The 14,076-nt window shown below is 37.3% G+C and overlaps 1 protein-coding gene across 1 annotated transcript in view; it reads right to left on the bottom strand.

Annotated features, from left to right (window-relative positions):
• Positions 1-6,158: 6,158 nt before the first annotated feature.
• LOC100374822 (uncharacterized) overlaps positions 6,159-14,076 on the bottom strand; it is a 46,327-nt gene continuing 38,409 nt past the window's right edge. The window contains exons 2-3 of the mRNA XM_085500831.1: positions 7,044-8,268; positions 6,159-6,939 (exon numbers count right to left, since the gene is read on the bottom strand). Of these exons, the coding sequence (XP_085356957.1) occupies positions 6,866-6,939; positions 7,044-8,244 (1,275 nt within the window). The 5' untranslated portion in view covers positions 8,245-8,268 and the 3' untranslated portion in view covers positions 6,159-6,865. The remainder of the gene's footprint in view (positions 6,940-7,043; positions 8,269-14,076) is intronic.

Raw genomic sequence — 14,076 nt, 5'->3', positions numbered from 1 at the left:
TCTCTTAATCGCAGTAGTCCATGTGATGTACACCTAATATGCCAAACATGTTGCTGAACGATTTTGCCAATGAAAACAAGCCGGTTGGCGATCCACTCCACTAAAAAAAAACTAGCAATATGTTTTCGGCTGTTGCCATGGTAGGACATGAACGTGAAGCTAACGTCGGTTTATAACTAAAACCGGGCACCGTATACAAAGTTCGCAAAAAAACATTCAGTCCTTAGAAGTCATTTTATTTTATTGCTAGGACGTATGCTGTTGTTAGGGATTGGTCAGTTACTTCAGCCTGGGGTGGATCAGTAGGGGGGTTACCCTGTTTTTGATTTTGCGAATGGGGGGGGGGGGTCACCCTGTTTTCCACAATTCACACACGCGCTTATGCATATATTTTTTTAAATTTTATTTCAGAACAATAGATTAAAAAGTTAATCGTACAAATGTGTTCTTAATAATAACTATTACCCATATTGCCTATAAATTTGTTGATGCAAAAAATGTTATAGGCTAAATATTTTGGGGTTGAAGTTGACAAATAACAGATTATGCAATGCGGCAAAGCCCCATGCAATTATACAGTTAAGTTTTGAACACATCCCAAGTCCATGTGATATCAGATTATTTTATTTAAAGTCTGAAGTCACCATTGTATAAGATATTTACTGGATTTATCCAATTGTAGTTGGAGACGGGAAAACACAGCAATTAGTACAAAGAGCAGTGACAGTTTTTGTTCAGCAAATCAAAAAAGTTAAATGGATTCATGTATATAAATAAATAGTTTTTTTGTTTTTTTAACTTTTAAATATGCATATTTTGCTCTGTAAAATACCAAAATCCAACACAAATTTATACAAAAATCAAAGTGTCCTTTGTTTTCATAAGCACAGACTGTGCTTCAGGTGTAAAGCTTTCCTGGTCTATAAGATATGAAAGATATATTAAATCCAAATTAGTTTTCAAACCGCTTAGATTCAAATCCTCTTTTCCTATCTTATAAGGGCGTTTATCAAGTTAGTACTCCACAGCTTTGTTTTTATTTACTATCTTTAGCAGCATAGATTTCCCTACTTCCTGCAGCCTTTTCTGTAGTCGTTTTTTGGCTTTATGCTTCCCCTCCCCTCCTAAGGTGACTGGTCTATTAAATGCAAACACTAAAAATTACGGCAAACCACGATATTTTCAATGCACATCATACATTTTGTAATCATGTCAGAGCCAAAACTGTTAATGTTTCTTTGTTTTTCGGGGGGGTCAGCATGTTTTAAAATATAATGTTAGGGGGTCGCCCACTTTTTTTTGTTGATAGGGGTGGGTCAACTGAGATTTACAGCTGACAAAATGGAATCTGCCGACCCCCCCCCCCCCCCAGGCCAGAGTAACTGAACAATCCCTTAAATGTATTATTTGCAACCGATAGTATTTTCTAGATTGCAGGCAGCATTTACAGTTCATTCAAAGTTCAAAGTTGCGTCGGGATTACGTTGATACAGTGTAACAATGTCGGCGTCGGTGATCTCTTACCGGTGTGCAACGTAGCCAAAATAAAAGGCATGAATACAAGACTAGTGGGAGGTAATAAATTTGGGGTCGAAAGTATTCAAAAAACAGTTTTTGGCTGTTGCCATGGTAGCTGTGGACCAGAATTGTTTTGCCAATTAGTGACGGTACGACCTGCCTGTCAATTATAAACAAAATTAGCCAAGCCAAAAAAAATCTCAGTAAATTGTTGCCCACACTCAAGCGGATTAGAATGAGCTACGTCCATGCTTTTTAATCATAGAAATGTAGGGTGTGATACATTTGCCGTGAAGGTACTAAAAAATTCAGTTGTTGGCTGTTTCCATGGAAACGGTGGTCAGAATTTGTTTTCAGATTTTACCAATAGTAACTTTGTGCCCACACTCAAGCTGAGCAAAATGAGCTATGTCTGAGGTGTTGTATCCAAAATTTGTAGGAGATACATTTCCTGATAACTAGGGTGAAGGTGTGACCTACCTGCTAAGTTTGAGCGAAATCGGCCAAGCCAAACAAATCACAGAAGAATTAATACGTGAAAACACTAGAAATCACACACACACACACACACACACACACACACAGATACACAAAATTAAAGTGATTTTAAGCCCCCCCCCCCCACTCAGGATCCATAGGGGGCCGCATGCGCGTTCCCATTTTCTCGGGAAAGGGGGTACTTTTTGACGATCTGTCTCGGGAACATTTCCCCGAGAAAATCGTAGAAAAGGGGGTATTTTTTGCTTGTTTTCCCGAGATTCTCAAAATAGGGGGTGTATTTCAAAACACTTCCCGAGATATACAAAAAAGGGGGGTTTAAAAGGAGTTCTAGACTGAAAAGTTCCCTAGATAGGGGGTGAAATTCATCGGAAAAGCCCGTGAAAGGGGGGGTTAAATTTTCTTCTTTTCCCTAGATAGGGGGGGTAAAAAAATGAGGGAACAAGCATAGGCCCCCCCTAAATATAGGGAGTGGGGGGCCGGGTTTTAAGGGCAATCCAAATGGAGCGAATCGCCAATACCATGTTCATTTGCATATTGACCGTGAAAATACCAAAAACATCATTGCATGGGTGATATGCAAATTAGTTTTAGTCAAAATAAGTTACTGCTTAGAAGTACCATTACTGTTGTTCAAATTTCATTTCACTCGGCAAATATATTCATGTACCCAAACGTAAAGTATCGTACTTCTAAATATTGTTTATTTCTGTTATGTTTCGAAAAACGCTACTCTTGAACGGACTACTTTATTCGCTCTCAGACCTCATTTGCATATGGGGTGTGGAAGTACCGATTTTGATTTCAGGGACGAATCAAAATAAACTGCAGTATATATGTAATAATGTGGAATACTTCCTTTCACTGTGAACATATTTCCGCTAAAATAAATTCCAGTGAAAATGCCATTTCCCTCATACTCTATTGAGACTTGACACAGCACAGTGAAAATTTGATTCACACCGTATGCTTGAAAACTTTTCATCGAAAATAAATTAAGTGAAATTCTGTGTGATTTCATGAGACTTGAAAATGAAAAAATTATATGACACCCAACCCTACCACTCCATACACAATGTAACCACACCTCAAAAACATCCTTTCACCAGTGTATTCTATTTGAATTCAAGAGAAATTTAAATAAACAAATTATATGACAACGAACTTAATTATAATTTCAACCTCTAGTTCAGCACTGATTAAATAAACTACCTCGTCTTTATGCCAACTTGAAGTTATTCAATGCCTACACCAGTGACTTCAAAATCTATGTTTCAATTCCAGGAATTTCACTTGCTATTAATTGTATGGGAGTGCCAGTCTTTTATTTTCTATTGTAATGTCAATTTCTTGTGATTACTCGGAAAATGAAGCTGTAACCACAGACCACAGTGCTGCAACTAAATCCTGGTATAAGCACCGGTTAGGCAGTCTTGAACTATGCATGTGAAGCCAGCTGAGAGGTATATCCAATCCTATAGATTTCGAATTGTTTGGTAACTATTTGCTGCAAATGCAACAAAAATCAATATAAAAATATTACCCACACAGCATTCTACAGGTTACTTGTTATTATATTTTGCCGATCATGCGTTAAAAAAACTTTGGAATATGATACACCAGGGCAAAAACTGTACCAGTCAAGTAAATCGAGGCTGATTATTCGGCCCCCACAGTCCTGAGAAGTCGTATAGACCAACCAAAATCAACCAAAACGTCTATTGACCAATCTAGCGATCATAAATACCTTTCTTGTGGCCGAAAAATTATCCTACAGCACAGTTTTATGCGACGAAACGACATTTTGTTTATAAATACGTCAAGAACAAGATGGCGGCGCGGATTTTCTGTTGACGTTGGAAAATGTCTATTTGATCGACTCTACGACTCTAGTGGGAAATCTTCTGTAATTTCGCTTCCAGTTAAGGTATTTGGGATAGTTTGACGTATCGACCTGCTTATTTTTTTTAGCTGCAAAGCTGAATGCCTCCTAAATCGTCCGATGCAACCCTTTACATATTGTCGAATCACTGGTATATACAACTTCTCAGGACTGTGGGCCGGATGATCAGCGGTAGGAGGCCACCTACAGGACTGTACTCAGAGCTAGAAATACTACTGACGCGATGTTTTGATTTTGTACATGCGTGTAGGAACGTCGTCGAGAGAACGCTCACTTGCTTACTTCCAGTTGATTTATGTCGACTGCTATTTAGTTTGACCTGCAACTCTATTTTTACCCGGACCTGTTTTATGAATGTTTGTGGGCCCGTGAGAAACACTAACATGAGGACAATATGAAACTTAGGCCTGACCTTTTACGTCACTTCCTGTTGAAACACCACAGTTTCCCGCGAAGTGTGCGTTATCGCGTGACTTTCTTATCTCCTCCAGTTGTTTATAATATTAAAACGTTATCGCAAAGATGAGTTCGAAACACACGTTAGATCAAAACAAATACCCGGTTGCCAGTCTGTTTGTTAGTGGTCAGAGGAAATAGACTCTGCTTTTATATTGTTGGAAGAGCGATGACCTATGTCGACACCATTTTCTGCGTTCGTAATCACGTGACCCGTATCTCCGGCAATGACGACGATTGAAACTATAATTAATAATTCCCTTTAACATAGTTTGTTTCAATATAAATATACATTGTCATAATTAGTTTTGAATGCAAAAAAGTTTTGGGGTTGAACTAACAGTGGGGAATCAGTCTACCGAATGTTCTTTAAAGATGTAAATATCTTACAAAAACATTTGTGCCTTATTTGTTTAATTATTTTAAGGGACATAATTTCCAGCTTTATTCAAAGTAATTCAGATATTTTAGTATAAAAACAAATGCCTCATTGCAAAAAAAAGTGCTGCATTTAGACGTGAATAGATTCATAAAACATGCAAGATAACAGAAAATCTTAGCTGGCTTTTGTCCAAGTATTTTGTACAGGTGTCTGTCAAAAATTAATGATTCACTGAGACAAATATGAACTGCCTCATTGTGTGACTACTGTATATATGAAAAGTAAAAAAAAAACACCCTTTATGAATAGCTATCATGTTGCAAGCTCTGCTTTGTATGCAAATCAACTTAAATAGTTAGTTGGTGTCCAGTGGAGGGAGAAGTCAACAGTACTGTTGCCTCCTGAGAACCTACATCTTCAAACACTGCAATCTTTGTTTGAAGTGAGTTTTTAAACTAGTATTATAAAAACTCTATCATTCTGTTCTAATAGCTGAAACATATTCCTGTGAGTTTTCATTTGTCGAATAAACTGTTTGTCAAATACAGAATACATATATTTTAGAACATATTTCTTTTTAAAATGTGGATGAAATGTTTTGCTTTTTATGTATTTTTTATGTATTGTTTTTGATTTGATAACTTTGAACTAAACAGATTTTCTATTAGCTTCAGATCTTGATCAAAGTTTGGCACCCAGTTCATAGGAGTGCTTATATTGATTTTCTGACATCTTGTTTTCTGTAAAGATTTATTGGTAGGTTTGCAAATGTGTATCAGACTGTGCAATCTCTCCATGAGTTGGTTTTGAAACCCAGTAAGGGATTCTGAGATACATTACCAAGGATATTATTACAAGATAAATCATTTGCTTCATTGAACACATACAACAATGCATATTTCCACTGAGATCAGTGACCTTTGATGTGTATCACCAGTGATCAGTCAAGTAGAAACAGTCAAAATATTTTATCAGTTTTTCTTAATTTTTGCATGATATTTTCATACAGGACATCTGTTGTTCAAACTCAGGGAAGACTTTATACTGATGAACAAGGTGACCAAGTTTGATGAAGTTTGGACTAGAATTAGTAAAGTTATCATGCACACAATAACAATTATTAACGACGACGACAACGACGACGACGACGACGACGACAACGCCGGACAAAAATTTTCCCTTAATATACCTTTCCCTTCCATCTTTGATGGTACGGGCAAGGTAAAAACAAACCCTTCACAGCGTTGTCATGTTGCCACAATTGAACATATCGGCATTTTCAATGCACGATGCTTGGATTGAATAGGTAAACTATGATTATGTGTGGTTAATTCACTATATTAAAGGGTGGAAAAAGTTACAAGACTTCATTTCAATTACATTACATTACATTACACAAGATTTCAATGGTATTAATTCAATTATTGCTTTTAATTCAATTCTTGTTACAAAATGTGCTAATGAAAACAGGGTTGAAAGTCATCCCAAGACGAGGATATTAGCAACCCTGTCGGCTATACACAATATATAATCGATACCATAGAATATATTGTGACGCCATAAAATAACATTCCCATGTAAAATAGAAGGTATCCTTCAATGTACATTTCAATCATCACGTAACACTACTTCTAATAAAATGACTTTCAATAACTACTAAAACTGTGATTACGATATACAAAAAATAATTCGAATCAGTTGCATTCACATTTACATTATTTGCGGGAACAGATTATCATGCGAATTTAATTACGCAAATTAGATGCATTGACTCAAATTAGTCATGTTGCTTGACATGGAGTCTGTGAGAACACTGTGCATGTGCTTGCACTTATGCAAATGACATGCAAAGCTAATTCAAATAAAAGGTAGACGATTTCAATTATTTATAAAAAATGAAGATGTATGCTTCTATAAATGCATCGATGTCTGATGTGGGTCGTATGTCGTATATGTCTACATTGAACTGATTAGTTAAATAATTATTATGTTTATATAATTACATAAAACTATGAATGTGTACCTTGGTTGACACATAATTCGTTTATATCCAGTGTAATATGGCAAAAAGAATACATTATACAATCACAATAATGCATATCAACTTATTACTCGTCCCATGGGCTGAGGTCTGGTTTCTTTACTACTTTACGACATAGTGTAAAATACTTCTTCATTGCCCCTAAAATAAAAAAAAGACAAGATAAGAATCAACATACAATGAAATTCATTATGAGCAATATTCAAAATAAGCTGAATGGAAAGTAAATGTTTAAGAAGGCTCACCTTCTTCGGTTTCGCTGCATACATTGATGAAGGCAAGGTTGGACCCTTCTTCTCCCGACAAAGGAACAACTTCTCCAGGTGAGAACAAACATTGGATCTCTTTATATCCAGAAGCCGCCTCGAAATCAAATAAATCTTCTGCTTTCCCATTTCCGAATGTGTTAACGTATCCATTAACACCATATTTCCCAGTCAGATGAGGAGCTTGTGGTCGCATACCAAGATTACCATCTAGGAGTGTTGAAACGGGGTCACCATGTGCGATACAGAGACGATATAATGTTAAAGCTTGAGGAAACATTCTTGGGTTTATTTCCATCAGCTTTATTTCCGAATTAGGTTTTACAAATACCTCAATATTTACGAACTGATTATCAAAACCCTTTGCTATCATCATAGCCACTATTGTGTTGTATACTTTCCAAAGCTTTGCTTCTAATACATCCTCAATTGAAGCCGGGAGCACAACTGCCTTGAAAGATTTTGGATGTGTTTTCCAGTAAAGACTTTCACTTATCACCCAGTGGAAGACTTCTCCCTTGATCACGCATCCATCTAATGTTAATATTCTGGCACCCGTCACTAACTCCTCGACTATGACGCAATTCATAGCTGAGTATGGATATTGTTTCTGGTCAACATATTCCAGAAAATAAGGTTTCAAATCTACCAATCCGCTGAGTTGCTTATGTCTGATTATCTGTTTTTCCAGGTCAAATTTAGAGAAGATTCTGCTTACACCATAGGAACGTGTTCCTGTACATGGCTTCAGAAATCCCGGTATTCCAGTTATATTTAGCACGTTTTCTATAGCTTTTTGGTCATTTGCCTCATCGATATTCAAAATGGCGTGCTTGAGTTGCGTTTCCGGAGTCTCCAAATATTGTCGGGAATAGTATTTATGAGTTGCCAAGAAGTTTGATTCAACCGATGGGCCTTTTAGATGAGGAAATCGTTGGCACAAAACTGTATGCACGAGTGCACCAACATCTGTCAGTGAAACCACGTGAAGAATGTCTTTATTTCTCACTAATTCTTCACAAGTCGTAATGTACTTCATCAAATCAAACGGTTCTTCAAATGTCCATGTTATTGGTATAAACTTAAATTTCGTATTGTAGAAAGACGGTTTGATGGGCTGTGCGTAAATAGTGTCACTTTTGGTAGGACACAGAATTAACACAGGATGTTGCTTTGCCATTGCTGAGATGATTATATCACGAATCTGTGGAATGAAATGAGAATAATACTTAAGTATATTCTGTATGTATATATTTTTGTAGATATATTTTGTACACACACACACACATCATCCAGTCTTTGAAGACAACAACCACTGTCACACAGCAGTTGATACAGTAATGGTGATTGATGTCTTTTCTGAGCTATGGCATTTAAAGAAGGAGGGTCGTCACTTGCGCACGCGACGATAACAACACACGCTAATAACGCAATGGCTCGTGGGTAGACGCTTGTTTGTAAACAATGACATGTTATGGTCATCTGACGCATGCGCAGGTGACACACCCCCGCTTTAAGTTGTGAGACACTCACATACACGTGTTTTTGTATTCATGTTGAATGGATGTAAAAGACAAATTTTACCTCCATGCTCCTTAGCAACTGTAAATATGATAGTCCGCCTAATCTTACCTAGCTGATACCTAGTATTGATTGTGCAACTGTTTCCTTCAAATTTAGTGTCAATTATTATAATACAATTAGTTCAAAATATTGTGTATACTATCTAAATCGTTTAAATATATATTATAGCACGTAGCCTACTACGTTCACGTTACGGGATCTCGGCACGTGCCGAAATTTTTAATCCGTTGTGTTTGCAGAGGGATTACAGCAGTTGCGTTTACGTTATTCGGGACCCACTTATGACTCATTGGCTCGTGCAGAAATCACGCCCAAACATGGAAAAATGATACGCATATGATGATAATAATAATTGTTATAGTGAAATTATATCCATTTGTTGCTATGGTGTTTATTATGAGCCATCGTGCACATTAACGACAAAGAAGATTCGAAACACAATTATTTTTTTCACGTCAATGTAGTATTGCAAGAAAATAGAAGTTGCAGCAGCAAATAAATATGCATCGCTGACGACGGTTTGCATTCATCTCATTCATTACTACAGCATCCGACCATATACTAGTATATCTTAAATTCCTGTCATCGTCATTTCATACTGGTATGAATCAACTTATGTTTTTCTTAAATTTACCACCGAGGGCGTGATTTCGGCTCGTGCCGAGCGTTCAGGCAGCAAATCTCGGCACGTGCCGAGTTCCGGTCCCAAGCATCTATCGGAACCGAGATCGAGTTCTTTTCGGCACGTGCCGACTCGGTCCCGACCGTTCACACACAAGTTTCGGCACGTGCCGAGATCTCTAACCTGAAAACTTGTAGGAGTCTGTTCAAGGGCATTAGGCAAAGTGTTAGATCAGTGATATCACAGTCACTCTACTGTAGAGTGACTGTGGTGATATGTTCTAATTTGAAAGGTTTGTTGAATAGCTTATGTAAAGTAAATATACCAGTATACCAATTTGCAAGAAAGGCTGTAAACAATATTTTTCTGACAGTTTTCATTTTCTTCATCATTATAACAAAATATTTTTGCCAAACTTGGCCAGCTTGGCGCTCGTTCTATGTACTAGTATATGGTTACGTCTATTTGGATTTAGAAAGGACCAATTTTTTAAACAATGGAGAAAAGTTGAAAAAAACAAAATCACTCATAAAAAAGGGCAACAAATTCTATAATACTGCATATAATTAACTTGAAGAAAGTTATGTCATGGCAGTTTTTTCTCTGTTAGATACATCCCTTCCCTTGTAATTTAGCTTTCCATATACATGTACATGAGTAATATTCCCCATTCAAAAGGTCGCCACAGCGGGCGCTTAGCTCGAGTTCGTGCACACTTCTTTGGCCCATGGGTCTGGACTGGCTTTTAAAAACGGTCAGATTGAGCCCGTAATGAGCGTTTGCGCACGTTTTCTTTAGCACCTCTTAAAGGCGAACCGCTCAATCCCATGGATTGCACCAAAGAATCATGGAACACTATTGTTTATGTTTACAAAGTTAATCTATCTTTGTTATCTATTGTAATTTTAATCCTGAAATTAAATTTGTTGTGAGATTAGAAGTGGAAGTGCCCCTTTGAGGTATTAGTTGTGTTCACGTTACACGAAGCACGGGCTAAGATTTGAGCTGATTTAGGCTTATCTAGCATATTTGCATTTCGGCTAGACCTAATTGCGTCCACGCACGGGCTAAGGGGCGCCATCAGTCGGTGACCTTTGGCAAGCCGCTATACAGGAACGAAAAATGGATGACACGCGCGAGGTTCTATTTCTGCTGCTGACATGTTTCGTTCCAATTTTGAAGCGACGTGCACAGGAACGCGAGAGGAGACGGACCCAACTTATTTGGATGCACAGAAACAGTATACAACGGCGGAACAGTATACATAATCTTATTAATGCATGGAATTTGACTTCTTAGCCCTTGCTAAGGAGCTGTGCGTAAACGCAATTATAGATACAGGTTCGTGTGCATTTGGGAGTGAATTGTTTTTTGGCTTTTTATTATCCAAACAGTCTTGGCTATAAACTGTTAAAATTTCGCAGCATTGTGAGTAGTGGAATATACTGAAAAGACGATTTTAAAATATAGAAAACAGGTACAAACATTCTCTATTGAATACTTAGCAAGATTTAGCAAGGCTGTACATAAATAATCAAAAAGAAACATGGTGAAAAAAAAGTAATGACGGCATCTCCATATTATGCACTATATTTAAATTTTTACAAAACGATAATAGGTTTAAATTTCAACTGTTACAGCCATTTTAATTATGAGTCAAAACCTTGCATGAAAACTGTCATGGCGTCGTGTATTCCGGTGAAATGGACCATGCCAAGTTAGACGAGGTTGAAATGGGCCGTAATATTTTGCTACACAACGGATATTCGCAGTTTTTACTACTCGGTCGCTCAAGCGCCGGTGAGAAAAAAAATCGAAATCGACGGGTTTCATTTAACTACAGACAACGTCACAAGACAGGTCGATACAAATTTAACAAAACCTGACCTCTGGAAATACCTCATTCATAGAGTGCCTTAGTACCAGAGGTCGCCGAGCACGAACGTACAACGTACTTTGCGACATTGCTACAGATGCATGCCAGCTGACAAGGGGGTTTCCGATTGCAGTAACACATATGGCATCGCAGAGTGCTTGATTTTTCCGCGGTGTTTAAAAACAGCATCTCGTTGTCGATTTTTATGTAATTTCCAGGGTATTTTTTTATTTTTAATTAACTGAGCGTTTTACGTTTGTGTATTTTGCCACTGAAAAGTTCATATTATGCACTAGAAGTTGTCGACATGTTGCGAGATAAGCAGGCTCGTGGCCAGCACTTTTGAATAGGGGGTTCGAAAACAACAATTATATATTTGATGTGAAATGTGTGAATTTTATAATATTCAAAAAGTGTGTAACAGATTACAGACATTTTTATATTATCGGTTTTAAATTCAATTGGTTTACTTTGTGTTACGTTGGTAAGATATTTCACATAACATCTTTGAACTATTTTACCATTTTAGAGAAGGGGTACTGAGCCATTCCTCGCCTAAAGACAAACACATCCACACCATTGATCCACTACGGCAAAATGTTGTACACAAAAAAGACAAGACTGTACTTATCTTAGCATTATTGTCTAAGTATTTTAAGGTAGAAGGCTACTTACGAGTTTTTTCGCTCTTCGCAGATGTTAGCGCACATAAAAGTGACACGATTTCATGTCGTTTTGTGTGTGTGTGTGTGTGTCTGTGTGTGTACATTTCCAGTGTTCCAGTGTTCACGTATTATTTCTTCTGTGATTTTTTTGGCTTGGCCGATTTCGTTCAAACTTGGCAGGTAGGTCACACCTTAACCCTAGTTATAAGGAAAAATCTGTAAAAATTTTTTGGCCCACCGTTGCCATAGCAACAGCCAAAAAACTGATTTTTGGATAGCTTCGCGCCAAATGTATCTCCTCCTACAAATTTGGGATAAAATACTTCAAACATAGCTCATTCTACTCAGCTTGAGTGTGGGCACAAAGTTACCATTTGAATTTTTGATATCTGTTTTCATTACCGAGAAATTTGACCCCAAAGTTGGGGTAACTTTTCACCAGCAACGGCTCGGCTGGTTTTGTTCATACTTCACAGGTAGGTCGTGCCGTCACTAATTGGAAAAAAATCCTGGCCCACCACTGCCATTGCAACATCCAAAAACTGATTTTTGAATACTTTCGCCCCAAATGTATTACCTCCTACCAGTTTTGTACACAGTCAGCTGGCATCAGTGTCGCTGGGTGTATATGATAAAGGGAAGTTGTGCAACCAAATTTGCCGAGTTTGCAGTTTTTCGCCAATAAAAAAATAACTAAAGCAACAACTCACGATTTTTCAGCATTTTTGTAATAAAGACATTATTCTCTATCAATAATCCGCCCAAAACAGGAACATTTCTACTAATTCTTGTGTTTTTTAGACGTTTTTCGAAAAAACCTGCTATTAGGCTGCAAAAGTAGAACATTCCGAAGGGGGCGAAAGGGAAGAGCCAAATTTAACGCGTAAAAATAGAACGCGTATTTTGACCTCTATGCGGTCGTTGCCAAAGAGCCCTGCGTCCATCGCCTGGCGATGCTCTTCTGTTTCACCAGTTGCGTTTTTTGACTAAAATTTGGGCAGTACTGTCAGTCACGAAAATTGATGAATAAATTAATACACATAAAATATGAATCACGGGCTAATTCAATGGTCACTGAACACTCCACTACTAAACAATCTGTGGCAAGATAGTAGCATACTGTATATTTGACCCAGATTTGACAAGCATGGTACAGTTTTTTGCGCGTGTCCGTAATAACGCGCACAAAGGATTGTGGGACAGAGTCCTTTATTTGCTGGCATTCTTGACTTTTGACTGCAGTTCTTTTTTTTATATTTTAGAGTAAATGCTTCTGATATGCTCTTAGGTTGCTTAATATCCGTCTGAAATTCTGGACTGTGGTCATATTTTTCGATTAGGAGTCGTATATTTAAATAACTCACTGTGACTAGTGTTTTGCATTATGAAGTATATTGTTATGAAGGTCAACACACTGCAATTTAGGTAAATATTTACCATTTCGTTATTTCATTATTTCGCTTTCCAGCATTTCCGGGAAACGCTTCATTCTAAAAAATGCTATCGCAAAACGGTTGGAAATAATAAATGTAACAGCAGAATACATCCTAGCACAGTCACTCTACTAGGAGAGAGTAACTGTGGTCCTAGTACTAAACTAAGTGACTTCTAAAGACTGAATGGTGTTTGCAACTTCGTATTAGTTATAAACCGACGTCAGCTTCACGTTTATGTCACCATGGAAACAGCCAAAAAACATGTTGCTTGTTTTTGAGCGGAGCGGATCGCCAACCAGCCTACCGGCTTGTTCATTTTAGTATTAGTCAATTTTGTATTATGTAATTTTATTTCTGTACAGGGCCTCAGCCTATCGTATAAAACATAATAAGTAGAAAAGTGCATAGCACGTTTTAAACACAATACAACATCCATGTAAACATATGGTAATAAGTTAATCTGAATTCATATTCATCTCGTCGCTTGAAAACTTTTAAAAGATATAGAGCTATTTGATATATGGTGTAGCAGTTTGTGTAGCGACGAAGTAAGCCCAGACTGTCAGTATTTGCATAATTGCATAGGGTTATTGACAAAAGATCAGCCCTTAGATCATTATAAAATTGACATATAAAAACAAAGTGAATGTCATTTTCTACCATGCTAAATTCGAACGTATCACTGCAAAAACTAAAAAAATTATTGATCTAACTGTATTTTTGTGTGTCTGCCTAATTCAACATTATGTTTATGGCCAAAACAGCGAAAACTCGTCAGTATATATTTTAGTCTATAATTGCTTGCCAATAAATCTCCCAGGTTATAATA

Source organism: Saccoglossus kowalevskii, chromosome 6, assembly GCF_978046115.1.
Source record: "Saccoglossus kowalevskii chromosome 6, keSacKowa6.1, whole genome shotgun sequence".
NCBI classification, from domain to species: domain Eukaryota; kingdom Metazoa; phylum Hemichordata; class Enteropneusta; family Harrimaniidae; genus Saccoglossus; species Saccoglossus kowalevskii.
The sequence above is the reverse complement of the archived record's forward strand: the minus strand, read 5'-3'. Positions and strand labels throughout refer to the sequence as shown.